Source organism: Palaemon carinicauda, chromosome 43, assembly GCF_036898095.1.
Source record: "Palaemon carinicauda isolate YSFRI2023 chromosome 43, ASM3689809v2, whole genome shotgun sequence".
In the NCBI taxonomy this organism is placed as follows: Eukaryota; Metazoa; Arthropoda; class Malacostraca; order Decapoda; family Palaemonidae; genus Palaemon; species Palaemon carinicauda.
In genome coordinates this window covers 13,281,514-13,299,960 of record NC_090767.1, presented here as the reverse complement: position 1 = coordinate 13,299,960, position 18,447 = coordinate 13,281,514, and the positions used below count along the sequence as shown (strand labels likewise).

The window sequence follows — 18,447 nt, the reverse complement described above, 5'->3', positions numbered from 1 at the left end:
TGTGAATAAGGCAGTGGCAGGGGACAAGTTTTTCTCAGCGCAACAAGGCGATCAAGAAACCGCGAAATCTTTTGTGCATAGGTGCCAACAATTGGCCTTAGATTGTGGGTTTAAGTGTCCCCATTGTCGAGCTGATCTGAATGATTTGTGTTTGTTCAGCGGATAACAAGTGGTTTAAGCAATGTGGGACTTAAGCAAGAGATCCTACAGGATCATGAGGTTTTCAATACTGTGCAGAAATTGTTACGTAAATGTGAAATTTATGAATCCGCAGAAAAGGATAGTATTAGCACTCGTGGAAGGGCAAACGTAGCTAGTTTGGTAAAAGGGGATGAGATAGGCTTAGGCCTAGTTGAAAGTGGGTTAGAAGGTGAAAGTAAAATTATTGCTAGCTATAGGTCTAATAATAGTGACAAGGGACACGGCCGTGGCCGTAGTAGCTCGAAACCTACTGGTAGCAGTAAGTCGGTGTAGGATGTTTCCATATAATGCATTTTGAAAGTTATTTGTATTCCCGCCATAATCTATTAAAGGCAGGAGATATTGAATCTAGGGCAGTCTCGCTGGAGCAAGCGTGGCCTCAACATTGTTATTGCATTGCTGCTCACCATGTATTGAATTGTGAATACATAACTATTGCACATTGCTCGTGTTTGAGTATACCCAACATGCTTACAGTCAGATACCAGGTGTAAAAAGTGTGGTGGTCGTTCTCATTGGCAGGGAAAATGTCCTGCTGATAATGTTAACTGTTTTCAGTGTGGTATTGTGGGGCACTTTGCTAAATTCTGTCGTCAAGGGGGGCAACAGCCCGCCAAAACGGCGCCTATTGTGGACGCGTCTGTTACGTCATGCACTGTTGCCTATCCACCTGCGGACAATCGCCAGGTAGGCCTATGTGCGGCAGTGGGGAAACTACCGATGGTGAAAATATAGGTTAAGCATGAGTTCTCATGTGAGTGTGTCCTTGTTGAGGCTGTTCCAGACACAGGGGCAGAAGTGTGTATAGTAGGGGTAGATTTGTTACCAATATTGGGTTTGATGGTACCTAATCTCTCTCGGTGTAATGTCATTGTAAATCACGCAGGGGAGAAGTCATTGAGAATATATGGGTCTGTTGATATGCTAATAGAATTGGGTGATAAATCAGTGAGCACTAGTGTTATCGTTGTGCAAGGTGCTACCCGTTTTTATATGTCTTTAGGAGTGTGTAAATCACTAGGTCTAGTGCATATAAAGTTTCTCCATCATACTGTCGCTACCGTGAATGACGTCACTCGGAAACCCTCTGCGTCGACTAACCCCCGCCAAACGCCTGAAGAAAACGTTCGCATACGGGTAGGGGGTGGTGGTCGTCAGCGCGAGATGCCATACGCTGCCACGGAGGAGAATGTCCCTAGGCTGAGGGACTGGCTACTGCAACGTTTTACGAAGACTACGTTCAACGTTTCAAGAAACCCTCTGCCGATGATGAAAGGAGCCCCTCACCACATTCACCTGAGGGAAGGTGCCATCCCCTATGCGTGTCATACACCTATACCAGTTCCTAAGCATTGGGAGGCCGATGTTAAGGTTCAGCTCGACGAAGATGTCAAATTAGGAGTAATTAGGGAGGTCCCTGCTGGTACAGCTACGGACTGGTGTGCGAGGATGGTAGTAGTAGCAAAGAAAAATGGTAAACCAAGGAGGACCGTGAACTATCAAGAGCTTAATAAGAATTGCAAACGAGAAACGCATCACACATGTGCTCCTTTTGACATGGTCTCGGGTGTGCCACTTCGTACATATAAGACTGTAGTTGATGCCTATGCCGGATTCCACCAGGTGCTATTAGATGAGGAGAGCCGACAGTTGACAACGTTTATTACACCATGGGGGAGATACCAGTATTGTCGAACACCTATGGGTCATTGCGCGGCCCCCGATGCATACACGAAAAGGTTCGATGACGTCATTATTGATGTACACAGAAAGTACAAGTGCATAGATGACGTGTTGTTATATGACGACAGTGTTGAGGGAGCCTTTTGGCATACTTGTGATTTTTTGCAATTATGTGGAGATAATGGTATTACGCTGAATCCGGATAAATTCCGATTTTGTCAAAGACAGGTAGAGTTTGTGGGGTACGAACTTGATTGGGATAATTATAGGCCTTCTAATGAGCGTATGAGTGCCATTAAGAACTTCCCCATGCCTGTAAGCCCAACTATCAAGGGATATAAGATCTTGGTTTGGACTTGTGAACCAAATTGCACCTTTCGTGGCTGTAGCACCAGTAATGGAACCATTCAGGGATCTTCTCAAGAAATCCCCCCACCGGAAAGTTTATTGGGACCAACGCCTTCAAAACAGTTTTGTTGCAGCCCTGGACAGCATTTGCAAGATGTTGGGCGACGGACTGACATATTATGATAAGACAAGGCGCACTGCTGTTGTTACCGATTGGTGCAGAGAAGGAATGGGATTTGTTATATTGCAACAATATTGCAATTGCGAGGATCTCAATGCCCCTTTTTGTTGTAAGGGGGGATGGAAACTGGCATTATGTGGCAGCAGGCACCTGACGGAGGCGGAGGCCGGCTATGCCGTCATTGAGGGGGAAGCGGCTACAGTAGTATGGTGCCTTAGGAAATCGAGATTGTTTTTACTGGGATGTCCGAATTTCATTTTAATAACGGACCATAGACCTTTGGTAAAACTCTTTGGGGATAGGAGCCTAAAAGACATTGCAAACCCGAGACTACTAGGGTTGAAGGAGAAAACTATGCAATATAGTTTACCATAAGATATTTGCCGGGGAAGAAGAATTCGGCAGCCGATACGTTATCAAGATACCCAGTGATTCGCAGTGAAACTACCGTCAAAGACAAAGAAGAGGAGGAACTTATGAACGAAGTTTGTATTGCCTCCATGACGTCATCGCTGGCGGATGACGTCATTACTATGGACTGGGCTACCATGAGGGGGGAAGCAGAGAAGGATCCTGATTATTTACCATTGCAGCGACGTGTCAGCGAATGGGGTTGGCCGTCGTCAAGGTCTCAAGTGGAGCCCTGCCTAAAACCTTTTTTCAATGTACGTGATAGACTGAGTGTCATTGAAGGATTAGTCACATATGCATATGACGAGGGGCATGTTCGTCTGGTAGTTCCGGAGGTACTACGTTTACACATTGCAACCAATTTACATTCAGGTCATCAATCAACTGACTCCATGATCAGAAGAGCACGACAGGCGGTTTATTGGCCTGGGATTGAGGGTGACTTGGCAAATTATAGGGCACAGTGTCATGATTGCAATGTTGTGGCACCTTCGCAACAAAGGGAAAGTATTATATACACTCCCCCTTCAGAATATCCATTTCAGAAAACTGTTGCAGATTTATTTCAAGTAGCAGGGAGGCAGTATATGGTCTACGCCGATCGACTGACTGGATGGATGGAAATTTATTTCTTCGCTAACGGAACTACATCCGCAAGATTGATCCCAGTTTTTAAAGATATTTTATGCAGTGGGGAGCACCTGAAGAAATATCAGTGGACGAGGGCATGAATCTAACGAGCATGGAAATGAGACATTTCTTCGGTAAGTGGGGGGTATCTATGAGAGTGTCGTCTGCTCACTACCCCCAGTCCAACGGGCGGGCAGAAGCTGCTGTGCACACCGCCAAACGAACATTAATGGGCAATGCTCTACCTGATGGAGGGCTAGACAATGACAAGGTAGCTCAGGCAATATTGCAGTATAGAAATACACCATTACGTGGTATAGATAAGTCTCCTGCACAGCTGGCCATGGGTCGCCAACTTCGAGATTCGGTGCCAATGTTAAAAAGTTATCATTTCGTCACCGAGCATTGGTTGGAAACCTTGTCCGCAAGAGAGAGGGAAAGAAGCGTTGTTGAGTAACGAATATCATCCAAGTATAACGAGAAAGCCAAGGATCTTTCCCCCCTACAAATAGGTGAGAGGGTAGCTATCCAGGATGTGACTACACGAGCCTGGAATAGAAGTGGGGTGGTTATTGAAAAGAATAGATACCGCCAATATCGCATAAGGTTAGACGGGAGCGGAAGAATTTCAGCAAGAAATCGCAAGCATTTGAGATCCCTGCCACCCACACCACCTGAGGGAGAACCTACTCCCACAGCCTCAGGGGAGGCTGGCCCAGTACCCACCCAGGAGAGAAGTAGCACTAGGGTACGTCGTCCTCCGCAATGGCATGATGATTATATTACAGAGTAATTCATTTTAGTTGTGTTTAATAAATATCCCCTAAAAATGTCAAGTTTTGTGCATATACTTTAATCCTGATCATTTGGGTTTAATAAGTGTTCCTCTTGTTATGTTTACCATTTATGTATGTTCCAGCGCTGTGTCCGAAGGGCTATCTTTATTATAGCTGAATTCCTTTTGCTTCATATGTTACTACCTTTACCAGTTTTATTATTTTTGCAACTAAAAGGAGAAATCTATACTTATGTTTTAAATATGCTATGTTTGCTTTGAATGGGGAGCTTTGATCTTAAAGGGGAGGTGTAGGAATGTTCAATTTGATGTACGATATGTTTTCCCTGTTATGTGTATCTCTTTGCACGGGGTTCAGGAAAAGACACAAGTCAGTTCCCACTCATCCCTTGATCTGTAATCAACTCTTGTACATTAAAGGAATCAACTGTTCCCGAGTATGTCTTGACCTGCTTACACATGTGTGCTTTCATCTCCATGAACATTTCTAAAAAATTGCTTTTGTGGGGCTCTTGTGGTGGAGGAGAAGGTGTCGATGTGCTTGCTGACCTGGAGGGTTGTTCATTTTTGGCAGGGCTCTGGATCCTTGCTTGCTGCCTTTTTGTTCCCTTTATATGGGTAAGCTTGCACCCCTCCTTAAAACATTCTCTTTTCTGCACTGAATTTCTACAGAGGACAGGATGATGGCTGGGGCAGTTCCTACCTAAGGTGCATCCCCTCTCAGCTCTAAAACCATGACTCAAATATATTTGGCATGGTTTAGGGTGGCCATAGCTGCAGCCCTTCCCACTTGCACCATATTTGCAGTATCCTCGTCTCTAGTACCTACATACACGTGGGGGGCTGTAGTAGATGGACAGAGTTCAGTCATGCTGGGTGGGTGGAATTGTACATTTTCTAGATTGGCTACTGCAGTACTTACAGGTGTATTGGTGCCCCTAGAATGTGTGGGGCCAGGCTGCTCCTGTGACCGTTGAGTTAGACTGAAGTCCAGGTTCTCTGGGGTGTCACCCAGGGTCATGGCTCCAGGTTGCCGGGGTGGTGGGGTCTGGGAGCACATGGCATCAGCTGTACCCTCATGGTTCTCTTGCAGGTTTGATTGTAATAAAGTCCCCCTGGAGATTGCCTGCTCATCTATTGCCCTTTGTGCTTCCTGTGCTACCTTTTCCCAATCTTCATCTAGATACTTGGACACATAACACTTCTCACAGGTATATTTCCTGGTGGTTTTCAGGAGACGCATTAGGTTGTATAAGGGCAATTTTGAACAGTAGTAGTGAATCCATTCCTTACATTCACCATGCTGGACGGAGTGTATCATGTCATCACCCAAGGTACAGGCAGCACAGGTAATCACATGGCCTCTGTTGGAATCCTGGCTTTTGTTTACACTGGCAGCCATCATAGATTATATAAATATACTGTATATATATATATATATATATATATATATATATATATATATATATATATATATATATATATATATATATATATATATATATATATATATATATATATATATATATATATATATATATATATATATATTTCTCAGAAATATGGTATTATGAAATGTAGGAAAATATTGCGTAAGAAAAACTAAGACTACGTCAAACTAGCTGTGAGAATGATTCGTGTCTGATTTGAAATCACGTGATTTCGTTTATAGAAACATCTGTAATGTATACTTTCTAATATTTTAGTGAACTTGGTATGTTTACTAAAATATATTTAATCTTCTATGATTTTAAACAAGTAATAATAGGCGAATCTAATATATATATTTCCTCATATTTTTTTCCACTCATGAAATTCGTCAAAATGTCTTTAGGCTTCTTGTCTCTACTTGGCCCTTCACTATTTAATAAATACCGCTAATTTGCCTTTAAATGTGTGAATGTAAGATCATTAGAAATGATAGATTAAACATAAATGGTAAAATCTAAATAAATATTAGTTTTCTGCTCAGTATTCGTACCAATCGAAGATTACAGTATCTGTAACTACGTTTTTCGAAATTGTAGGTAAATCATCACAGAATACAGAAAACTGCCATATTTTGATATAAAATTAGTAAACAACTTTTTATTAATATAAAATTATTATATTTAGGAGCCAAACAAATAATAATTTCACACTCGCAGTACAGGTGATCGAAAGCTGGTTTAATTCATAAATAGATTAAGAATATACGAACATTTAGCTATAATATAATTGAAATGATTATATTAGGACAAAACATATTTCAAAGCCAAATTATATATAAATACCAGGTATAAACTCATCTTATGCTTGTAGTATGAATGCTTGAAATGTGGTTTAATTTATTGTGGAGAATTTTTTATGTGTGTGTTCTGAGTGGGAACTTAGACCGGGAAAGTCTCCTTATAACAGTTACATAAAGTTCAACAGGGGAGGATATGAGCACTTACTCTCGGGGCACAAACACCCTGCTAATACTTTACTGTCACAATTCACTAACCATCACTCTTTAAATACAAAAGGGGGAAATTTTACTGTCCAGAGGCCGAAGCACTCCACACGGAAAATTAGCAATAATTTATGGCCTACTCTAGCTTTGTCAGGTCTATAGTCATCTCATTCTCAGGCTCTGTTCCGGCTCCGTCCCAGCTACCCCAATGAGATGCTGGACAGGTATTTTACGTTAATGTAATTAGACAAAATCCAAAATGGGAGCAGTGATGTAAAGTAGTTTAAAAGTTTAAAGATAAGGATCTTTACCTTCGAAGCAAATATATTAATGCTAAGTTCCTCGCTGTTACCACCTATAGACTTACTTAGGTTTTACTCTTTAAATAATCCCAGTTTAAACATTAAATAAATCAGGGAGCAAAAAATACTAAAGAGGTTTAATTAACCTGATATTGATTTATTCACAAATTTACATCAAAGAAACGGACATCTTAACAAAGACAAAATGGAATCATAAAAATGCAATTCAAAATGATGAAAATTAGTTAGTTAGACACGTGGTCTGCAATAATAAAAAAATCGAAATGGGGTCAGACACGTGGCCCATGTGACCCAGAGACTGTGTTAGTCTCAAAAGGCAAAAAATTGTACAGAAAAAAATATATACACACAATCCCACCGCACACAGTCCGAATAGTGTAAAAGCCAGGTTCCCTATAAAGTTAAAATTAGTCTAAGCTAAGAATTGGGGGAAAACTAAATGGCCATTGATGTAGTACCTGCACTCCTTTGAGATTAGTCATATGCCCGTGATAGCTGTTGACCTGGTTGTCGCACTAATTGGCACGTTGCATTCTTGCCTGGCTCACCCCAAAAATTATCACTTTGGCTACAACTATGGTATACCAGGGTCCTCTTCTTCTCAATCTCTCCGACCGGCAGCAATCTTTTGTGAGTCGAGTTTTGGGAGAGAGGGGGGGGGGTGAGCCAGAGGTGCACGGGTTCAATGACCAGGCAGGTCAGTAGGCCAGGGCAGCTTCTCGTTGAATGGGGTCGACGCTAAGGTCGAAGAGATCACCTGGCTTCACCTTGCCAAACAAGTGACGGTCATGATGCGCGCGGTAATCCATTGGGGGTGCCATATCGGGACTTCAGGACAGGGCAATGTGTGGTTGCAAGGAGTGCAGAGGAGGCAGGATTTTGTACTAAATACTTCAGAGAAATCTTGCTGCTCTAAGGGAGTTTATACATACAACAATCCTACCTATTCTGGCTTGCTAAAAATAATATTTTAAATGATTAATTAGCAATGGACTTGTGCGATGGGCATACATCTTAAAATTAACAAACCTTAATTGGTATTGAGAAATAAAAGATGTATTAATTCAGTAGTCTTGAAATTTAGATTTAAAATTCAGTTTAGGAATTAAATCTCGACCCACATAGTTTAAGGAAAGAACCAACATACGCCGTGGTTACACTAAGGCCCTCTATTGTGCGTATCAGGGCTGCCGGATTCTCCACACTAGGTAACTCCACAACACTGATTCAAAAATCAGTCTTTCAGGCAAGTCGGCAACATCAAGCGCTGAACTCCACTGAGCCTACTAGTCCCATAGCATCCACACTTTCATAGACTATACAATTATTGTAATTTTTATAGAGATATCACGGGGAAAATAAATAATAAAACACTCGTATTAATTATTTATTACTTTTTATTAAGTTTAGATTAGTCCTCCCTATGTTCGTTAAAGAAAACTAGATGTAGAAGAGAATGTTTAAGGGGTAGCTATAGTATTAGTAGAAGAGACCTAAAAATACGATTGAAAGAAGAAGAGTGAAGAAAATTCTTCACATTTATAAATCGATTAAGAATATACGAATAGTTCAGTATAGTATAATTAGAATTATTATATTAGGATAAATAAAACATATTTCAAAGCCAAATAAATCAAATAAATACAATAAACTTTACGCTCCTAGTCCGTTGTGTTTTGGAAGCGTGTTTACGTTTGACATAGAAAAGAAAATCGTCCAATTTTGGAGAATTCGGTGGAATATTTGAACCTCTCATCAGGTATTGATATGGTAGGATGTACTAGAACACGTAGGCTTTAATTACAGGTTAAAATGGGACCTGCATCAATAGAATTAAGCTTTAGGAGAAGTGTTTTTGTTTAGGCCTATCACTGCCGGCAAGATCTAGGCCTCTTGTTGTTATGGCGAAGCAGATTATGGTTTTATTTTATGTTTCGGTGTTCCTTTTAGTCATGTGTGGACCGATATTCCGGTCCGTGGAAGTCTGGGTTCAGTACTGTTGGCCCAAGACAAATTTGGATCTAGGTAACTCGGCCCATACCGAGACTACTCGGCCCTAAGACAACTTGTCCCAAACACTACTCGGCCCTAAGACAACTTGTCCCAAAGACTACTTGGCCCTAAGACAACTTGTCCCAAAGACTACTCGGCCCTAAGACAACTTGTCCCAAAGACTACTCGGCCCTAAGACAACTTGTCCCAAAGACTACTCGGCCCTAAGACAACTTGTCCCAAAGACTACTCGGCCCATATTGAGACAACTCTTGGAGTGTATGTATGATAGCGGCCACCCGGAGCCTTTGTATGTCAGTGGCCAGTTCCCGTGTAGATTAAAAATTGACGTTAACTAAACTAAATTTTCCCCCTAACCTAACCAATAAGCCATTTCCCATGGCTGGGGTGAAGCCCCCATGCAACACCCCTTATACTGTCGTATTCTAAGTTAGCTGTAATCATACATATAGGTGGCCGCTATCATACATACACCTCCTCATCCCTTAGACTACTCGTCCCATATCGAGACAACTCGGCCAGTTTAAATTTCATTTTGATATTTCATTTTCCTGCTTTTTCTATATGCAGACTTTACAATATTCATTTACACAAACATCAAGATGAGATGAGAAATGGTAAAATCAGTCCCCCATGCAAAACTAAAAGGGCCGTCTATTTTCAATAAATGTACTGTTAATTGTTTATATGCTCTTACGGAATTCTAAAATAAATGTCGTAGATAGTAAAGTAAAAGTTTGAAATTTAAATTTATTGTCAATAAAGCTTTCATTTATTCTACTAAATTGAACGCAATAATTTACAAATTTTGTTTCTCGTTTAAAAAAGCTTTTATTTTTCTGTTAACTTGATCTCGCTAGAAATAATTTACCTTGATTTGATTATGTGTATTTTTCGGAGCCTCTGTAGTTTTTGGGGACAGGCCTTTGACCGGCCGAAAATCGAGTAAAAAAAGTCCGAAATCGGCTCTTTTTTTACGGGAATGATCACTGAATGAAATATTAATTTCACTAGTTTTGTAATTGCTTGTCCCAACAATCTACATACTAGGACCACTCTGGTCATGGATGTCGGAAACGTGCGAAAAAAAAAGTTCAAAATCTGCTCTTTTTTGCGGGAATGATCACGGAATGAAATATTAAATTCACTAGTTTTGTAAATGCTTGTCCCAACAATCTACATACTAGGACCACTCTGGTCATGGATGTCGGAAATGTGCGAGAAAAATGGACAACTAACCCAAAATTCCCCTCCTAGCCTGACCTACAAGCCATGTCCTTACCTTCCTCGTGAACTAACCGGGGGGGCTAACGCCCCCTTGCGACCCCCCAAACACTGTTGCTAACATACATACCCCACAAACCCAACCTAACCAAACCTAGTAGTTCCCAGGTCACTACCCCTACCCGGGGGCAAGCCCCCGGACCCCCTTCGTAAGTCTCTCCTACACAAAAAAAGCTTTGGGCAGCACTCATAATTATACAGTGAACCCTCGTTTATCGCGGTAGATAGGTTCCAGACGCGGCCGCGATAGGTGAAAATCCGCGAAGTAGTGACACCATATTTACCTATTTATTCAACATGTATATTCAGACTTTTAAAACCTTCCCTTGTACGTAGTACTGTTAACAAACTACCCTTTAATGTACAGAACACTTAATGCATGTACTACAGTACGCTAAACTAAAACAGGCACAAATATTAAAGGCAATTTTATAACATGCGTTTCCTAAACACGCTAAAAAGCACGTTAAAAAATGGCAACCAATGTTTTGTTTACATTTATCTCTGATCATAATGAAGAAACAAACTGGAGGTAGAGCTTTGCTTAATACCCAGACATATTTCCCATACTATTCCCTTAGAACTACATCACATCTTCCTACTTTATATATATATATATATATATATATATATATATATATATATATATATATATATATATATATATATATATATATATATATATATATATATATATATATATGTGTGTGTGTGTGTGTGTGTATATATATATATATTTATATGTATACACATATACATACCTACATATATACATAAATACATGCATACATATATATATATGTATATATGTTACTGTATATATATGGGTTATGGAAAAAATCCGCGAAGTGGTGAATCCGCGATGGTCGAACCGCGAAGTAGCGAGGGTTCACTGTATCTTATCCTCATGATCATAATAAAAGTTACTCAGGCTTACCTTAATATTTGATGTCGCTAAAACCAAAATCCTCCTGTTCTTGGGCCTTCAACCTCTTCTGGGGTGGAGGATTAGGAGGAGGACTTGAATTTTCGCGACTAGTGGAAGGTCGGGCGTCATTAGCTGAAGAACGGCTGCTGGATGGACGAACGTTACTTGGCCGAACGTTAGTAGCGTTAGAGGGAGGAGATTCGGGAATCGGCAAGAAGAGAGGACTGGCTTTGAGCGGGTACACGCGCTTGATGAGCTGTAAAAATGTCCTGAACGGACATACGGACTTCTCTATATATCGCTTCCTGATACAGTACTCCGCGAAATAGCTTTCGTACAACGTTTTCTGGATACCGAATCTTGGTAGCAAGCTCCTATTGAGAACCCGCCATTGCGATTCTATAGTGTTCGTATGTACGGTCGGGTCATTAGGATCAACGAAGTTAAAACTGTGGTTTACAGTAAAATGTTTAAAATCATGGTCTTTGACTTTGCCGTATCCTTTCCAGCAATTGGAAATGATAGTGGTCCCGGGAAGAACGTGCTCTTTGAGCGCCGAGATCAACGTTTCCGCGTTACGTTCCTTAACCACTCTGAAAAAGGTCTCGCGTGTTTCCCGGTCAATGCCCCCAAAGACCCAGGTTCCTTTGACTCTATGCCCGATGTTATACTTCCTCTTGCCGAACTTGCTCTCGTCCACTTCCACAATGTGCCCTGGTCCACCAATTTTCTTATTGTCCAAAATCAACACTTGTTCACACACTTCTCGGCAAAAGTTGTACCAGTCAACGAGAGTGTGAGAAGCAAGCTGTTCGTGCTTCACTTCAACACAGTATTGAGGCCAACGATGAACCCAACAACACGTGAGGAGAATGACCTCACGTTCTTCGAGGTTTGAGCGCTTAAAGAATGATCCATGCCGCATTGTGAACTTTCGGTGACACTTGCGGTTCCTACACCTCCAAAAATAATTGTATTGCCCATTGTGCACATTGCAGCCATCACGCATGAGGGCCACATCACCTATTTTACACTTTTTACATGGACCTCTAAAATCCCCTAAGAGGCCTTCTCGAAATAAATAGTGAAAGAATTCGGGGGTAACACGAGTAAAAACACGTAGATGTGTATACCTGAGAGTCTTAATTGCATCAATTTGATCAATATGGGAGATAAACTCAACAACATCACTCAAAGAGAAACTGTACGGAACACGTCTGTCCATCACGGCGGTTAGAGTTGGAAAGGGTCGACTCCAGGTCAATCTCGGGTCATGTGGGGGGGGGGGGATTAAAAATTTGAAATCACGCGGCCCACGAAAGGGTTAGTTCGGTTGCTTTGTTTGATACTGGCTTTATCTAACGAAATATCTTAACTAGATGTTGGATAACCTAACCTTTGTTTGTATATAAAACAAAATAGTATTCGGCATAATTTCGGGATGTTTCCCAACGAAATAACAATCTTAACAACAGATTAAAATGAAAATTGTTGGAATTGGCGAAAACATAAGTACAGTACGAACATCGAAAACTGTTCATGCTTGCGTGACCAGCTGATAGGCGAATCGAACGCCACCAAACGGGTGTTATTATAGTCAGGCAGGAAACAATGCTTGCGGGAAGTTTTACAATCGAGTAAGTTGGCCGTGGCTTCAGCGTACGACGCATTGTAACGACCTTTTTAAATATTAAACTTAGCCAGTGAATATATAAATAGCTTACATCTCCGACGGTCGACAGATTCCAAAAACTCGCGAGCGATCGTCATGAAGGTAGTCGGGTGTGCCCACCAGCGCCGACTATCGGCCAGATACCGCATATACTTCTCAACCAAACCAGTTCTTCTCTGTCGGTGGTCTAGACAACATTGGTTCCGCTCGCGCTTGACCTCAAGTTTCTACCGATTGGTGAAGTACAGTACTTGGTTTTGGTTTTATTGCTTTTGCTGTGTTGGTTTTCTTCGATAAAACTCTTGAAACCCTTTTTTGATTATTGTTGATGAACTTGGCTTTCCTTTGGATTTTCTTTGGATTTTCATAATGGCTGACCCTTCTCCTGTCTATCGTAAATGTGCGAAAGACTGTAACAAACGTCTTCCGAAAGCTTCCCTCGATCCTCATACTGTTTGTGCTAATTGCCGGGGTAAATCTTGTCAATTAGGGGATCGATATGAGGAATGTGTGGTTTTATCGGAATTTGAGTGGTTGGAGTATGAGAAATATACTCGGAAACTCAAAAGAGATAGGGTGAGAAGAAGCTCTTCTAGATCTATAGATTTTTCCTCTTCACATGCCCCTGAACCTAATCCTTCTCCTGTAGTGGTAGTTTCAGAACCCCCTATTGGCATTCATGAACCTTCTATGCGTGAAATGTTATTGGCTATTCAAGCATTGGGTGAGGAGGTCGAAACCTTGGCATCGGACAGGAACCAGCTTATGTCCGACGTTAAACTTTTAAAGGGTCAAAGTGGTAAAGTGGAAAGTGCGGCAAATGTGTTTAGTGTTGTGACGAAGGGTTCGTCTATTCGTGCTTGTCACTTGCCTAGTCCGAGACCTCTTTCAAGCTCTCCTGCACCAGGGAGAAGGAATGTCGTAGGACTTAAGGGAGTGAGAGGTGTAAACCAACGTACAGACGTTCCCTCAAAGGTATCAGACGTTGCTCTTCAAGCACGTCCTTACCATAAGACGGGAGAAACTAAGTTCTCCTCGTCTTCCGATGATTCGTCTCGTAAGAAGCCTTGGCGTAAGGTTTCAAGACCTTTAAAACGCAAGTCAGTCCCTTCAGGACAGGTCCAGCGTCCTGGCTGTAGTCAGTGGGACAGCTCTGACCGTATTCAGTCATCGGATGGCTGTTCTCCTGTTAAGCGTAAACGTGACGCTGAGTCCGAGGGTCTCGTTCGGTGCGATGACTTGCATGCACAGACGTTGCCGACGTCACGGCCCGTTTCGACTCCCGTTGACCCTAAGTGGAGTGTCTTACAAGACATGCAGTTGAAACTTTCATCCTTAATGGAAGTTTATGATCATGACCAGGTTCGTAAAGATCCTTTGCTTGTGGTTCGTCAGTCCAGCAAGCGTGACTCAGGTCTTCAACCGCCTAAGCGAGATTTGTCTCGTCATTTTGACGTTAGCGCTAATGTTAGCGGTGCTGTAAAACGTGACTCTGATCGTGTTCCTCGTCAGTCACGTCAGTTACGTGACGTTGAACTTCAATTTCCGCAGTCACAGCGTGACGTTCAGCAGCAGTCACCGCAGTCCCGACGTGACGTTCGTCGGCCGACTCCGTTGTCCCGACGTGACGTCGGACGTCAGTCGCCACAGTCTGTTGTTGTTTTTCAGCCTCAAGACTTTGTCTTTGCAGTCTCGACGTGACGTCGTTACCTCTGCTTTTGCTGCGGCTCCTTCGCATATTGATGTAGCCTGTCAATCGTTGCCGCCTCGGCATGCTTTGCTTTCTCCGTGTCGCAAGACTTTGCCTTTGTCGGATGATGTTCCTTCGGATGAGGAAGTTGTTGATCCCCTTCCTGCTGATGTTCCTTTGGGGATCCTTTCGGATGGAGAGGAGCCTAGGGTTGCCCAGCAATCCCTTGACTTTAAAAAGATAATGCTTATCTTTAAGGATCTGTTTCCCGATCATTTTGTTACTGCTGCTCCTCGTTCACCTCCATCTGAATTCACGTTGGGCATGACTTCTTCGACTCCGTCGTTTACGAAGTTGGTGCTCTCTCGCTCTTCTAAGAGAGCCTTGCGTTTGTTGGGAGACTGGTTAATGTCCAGGAGGAGTTTAGGGAAGTCCTCTTTTGCCTTTCCCCCTTTCAAATTGGCTTCTCGTGCGAGCGTCTGGTATGTCACGGGAGAAGTTCTCGGCTTGGGGGTGCCTGCCTCTGCCCAGGGAGACTTCTCAAGCCTTGTAGACTCTCCTCGTCGTCTGGCCATGAGACGCTCGAAGGTTTGCTGGTCCTCTACAGATCTGGATCATCTCCTTAAAGGAATTTTCCGTGCCTTCGAGGTTTTCAATTTTTTTGGATTGGTCCCTGGGAGCCTTGAGTAGGAAGGTCTCGTCAGCGGACAGGGATGTCTCTATTCAGATAATGTCTTGCATGGACAAGGCAATAAGGGATGGCTCTAATGAACTGGCTGCTACGTTCACAGCAGGGGTTCTTAAGAAGAGAGAGACTCTGTGTTCTTTTCTTTCTGCAGGGGTCACTCCTTGTCAGAAGTCAGAACTTCTCTTTGCTCCCTTATCTTCTGCTTTGTTCCCTCAACAGCTTATTAGAGATATCGCGGCATCTCTTGTTCAGAAGGACACTCATGATTTAATGGCCACGTCTGCTCGTAAGGTTTTGCCTTCGTCTTCTCATGTCAGCAGACCTAAGTTTGACACGCCAGCGGCAAGGTTTATCCCGCCTTTTCGTGGCAGAGCCCCCGGTAGGGGAGGCTCTCGTGCCGTTAGCAAGCGAGGCAAGAAGAGAGGATCTAGATCCTCACATGGCAGGGTCTGACTGCCCACGTCCTCAGACAGCAGTAGGTGCCAGGTTGACCAACTTCTGGCAGGCCTGGGAGAAGAGGGGTGCAGACCGGGAGTCTGTTTTGTTGCTGAAGGAGGGTTACAAAATTCCTTTTGTACGAAGACCTCCTCTTGTGAAAGTTCCGATAGACCTCTCTCCCAGGTATCGAGAGGAGACAAAGAGACAGGCGTTACATCTTCAGGTGTCTCTGTTGTTAGAAAAGGGGGGGGTGGTGAAAGTCTCGGACCTTCAATCCCCAGGTTTTTACAACCGTCTCTTCCTGGTTCCGAAGAACACAGGAGGTTGGAGGCCAGTGCTGGATGTAAGTGCTCTCAACGTGTTTGTTGTAAAAACAAAGTTCACGATGGAGACCACCAAATCCGTTTTGGCAGCGGTCAGAGAGGGCGACTGGATGGTCTCTCGACCTGCAGGATGCGTACTTCCACATTCCGATACATCCAAATTCTCAACATTATCTGAGGTTTGTGTACAGGAAGGTGGTGTATCAATTCCGAGCACTGTGCTTCAGCCTCAGCCCTGCTCCTCTTGTTTTTACGAGGCTCATGCGGAATGTAGCGAAGTTCCTACATTTATCGGGGATCAGAGCCTCCCTGTATTTGGACGACTGGTTGCTCAGAGCGTCGTCCCGTCATCGCTGTTTGCAGGAACTACAGTGGACTTTGGATCTTGCGAAAGAGTTAGGTCTCTTGGTGAACATGGAGAAGTTGCAACTGTCTCCATCCCAGACCATTCTCTATTTGGGGATGGAGATACAAAGTCGAGTTTTTCGGGCTTTTCCGTCTGCCAACAGGATCGAGCAGGCTTTGCTCAAAGTCCGTCTCGTGCAAGAGAAAAACAGTTGCTCTGTGAGAGATTGGATGAGCCTCCATTGGAACAAGGAGAAGGGTTTAGAGACAGTCTCGATTCCAATCTCCGGTTCAGTCAAGACTTGTCTAGCTTGGTGGGACAGCAATATAAGACTTCGGGAAGGTCTTTCTCTGGCAGTCAAGAACCCAAACCATGTGTTGTTTTCAGACGCATCGGATTTGGGTTGGGGGGCGACTCTGGACAATCTGGAATGCTCGGGTCTTTGGTCCGCAGACCAGAGGAGTCTTCACATAAACTGCAAAGAGCTTTTAGCAGTCCATCTAGCGTTAAGGAGTTTCGAGAGTCTGATTCGAAACAAGGTGGTGGAGGTGAATGCAGACAATACCACGGCCTTGGCTTACATATCGAAGCAAGGAGGCACTCACTCCCACTCTCTTTTCGTCATTGCAAGGGACCTTCTCATTTGGTCAAAAGATCGAAACATCTCTCTTTTGACGAGATTCGTCCAAGGGGAGTTGAATGTATTAGCGGACTGTCTCAGTCGAAGAGGACACGTGATTTCTACGGAGTGGACGCTCCACAAGGATGTGTGCGAGAGACTTTGGATGACTTGGGGTCAACCCACCATCGATCTCTTTGCGACCTCGTTGACAAAAAGGCTCCCGACTTATTGCTCTCCGGTCCCAGATCCAGAGGCGGCCCACATAGACGCTTTTCTTCTGGACTGGTCTCACCTGGACGTTTATGCCTTTCCACCTTTCAAGATCCTAAACAAGGTGCTGCAGAAGTTCGCCTCTCACGAAGGGACTAGGTTGACGATGGTTGCTCCCCTCTGGGCCGCGAGAGAGTGATTCACAGAGGTACTTCTATGGCTAGTAGACGTTCCAAGAAGTCTGCCGTTGCGGATGGATCTCTTGCGGCAGCCTCACGTAAAGAGATTTCATCAAAGCCTCCCCGCGCTTCGTCTAACTGCCTTGAGACTATCGAAAGACTCTCTAGAGCTCGAGGGTTTTCGAAGGAGGCAGCTAGAGCGATCGGGAGGGCTAGAAGATCCTCTACCATCAGGATCTATCAGTCTAAATGGGAGGTATTTAGAGACTGGTGCAAGTCCTCCTCTATTTCCTCTTCCAGTGCCTCTGTAGCGCAGATTGCAGATTTTCTGCTTTATCTGAGAAATGGTCGCTCCCTCTCTGCATCTACCATTAAAGGCTACAGAAGCATGTTAGCTTGTGTTTTCAGGCATAGTGGTTTGGATCTTTCTAATAACAAAGATCTTCAAGACCTGCTTAAGTCTTTCGAGACTTCCAAGGAGCTTCATTTTTAAATATTAATCTTAGCCGGTGAATATATAATAGCTGACGTCTCCGGGGGCTCGACAGAAAAACACAAAAACTCGCGAGCGATCGCTATGAAGGTTGCGGGTGTGCCCACCAGCGCCAACTATCGGCCAGATACCGCATATACATGTAAACAGCTCCAGTTCTTCTCTGTCGGTCTTGTCGACAAGTTGATTCCATTACTCGCTGTTAACCTGGAGTTTTTCGTCAGTCTTGGTGAAGTACTTCTTTTTGGTTTTGAGCTTTCGCAGTGCAGGTGTTTTTATCTTCAATTTAAACTCTTGAACTTTTTTTTGGATAGATTTAATTGTTGATGACTTTGGATTGTTTTTTTGGACTTTCTTTGACTTTTCAAAATGGCTGACCCTTCTCCAATTCCTAAATTTCTTAAATGTAATGCTAGGGATTGTAACAAACGTCTTCCAAAGGCCTCTCTCGACCCACATACTGTGTGTTCTAATTGTCGGGGTAAAACCTGTCAATTAGGAGATCGGTGTGATGAGTGCGTGGTACTTTCGGAATTCGACTGGCTAGAGTTTGA

General features: G+C 43.2%; 2 protein-coding genes and 1 long non-coding RNA gene across 3 annotated transcripts in view; 2 read left to right on the top strand and 1 right to left on the bottom strand.

Annotated features, from left to right (window-relative positions):
• Positions 1-18,447, top strand: part of LOC137633719 (tRNA 2'-phosphotransferase 1-like) — a 534,213-nt gene that overhangs the window by 183,718 nt on the left and 332,048 nt on the right. The gene's annotated exons all lie outside the window — the stretch shown is intronic.
• LOC137633587 (uncharacterized) overlaps positions 8,659-18,447 on the top strand; it is a 110,763-nt gene continuing 100,974 nt past the window's right edge. The window contains exon 1 of the long non-coding RNA XR_011042290.1: positions 8,659-8,766. This is a non-coding gene — a long non-coding RNA (uncharacterized lncRNA). The remainder of the gene's footprint in view (positions 8,767-18,447) is intronic.
• Positions 11,243-12,496, bottom strand: LOC137633958 (uncharacterized). Its single transcript, XM_068366211.1, has one exon. The coding sequence runs from the start codon at positions 12,455-12,457 to the stop codon at positions 11,243-11,245; it is 1,215 nt and encodes a 404-aa protein (XP_068222312.1). The 5' UTR covers positions 12,458-12,496.

What these genes read in the sequence shown, in the direction of transcription:
- LOC137633958 (XM_068366211.1), bottom strand. Translation starts at nt 12,457, where the DNA reads ATGGACAGACGTGTTCCGTACAGTTTCTCTTTGAGTGATGTTGTTGAG.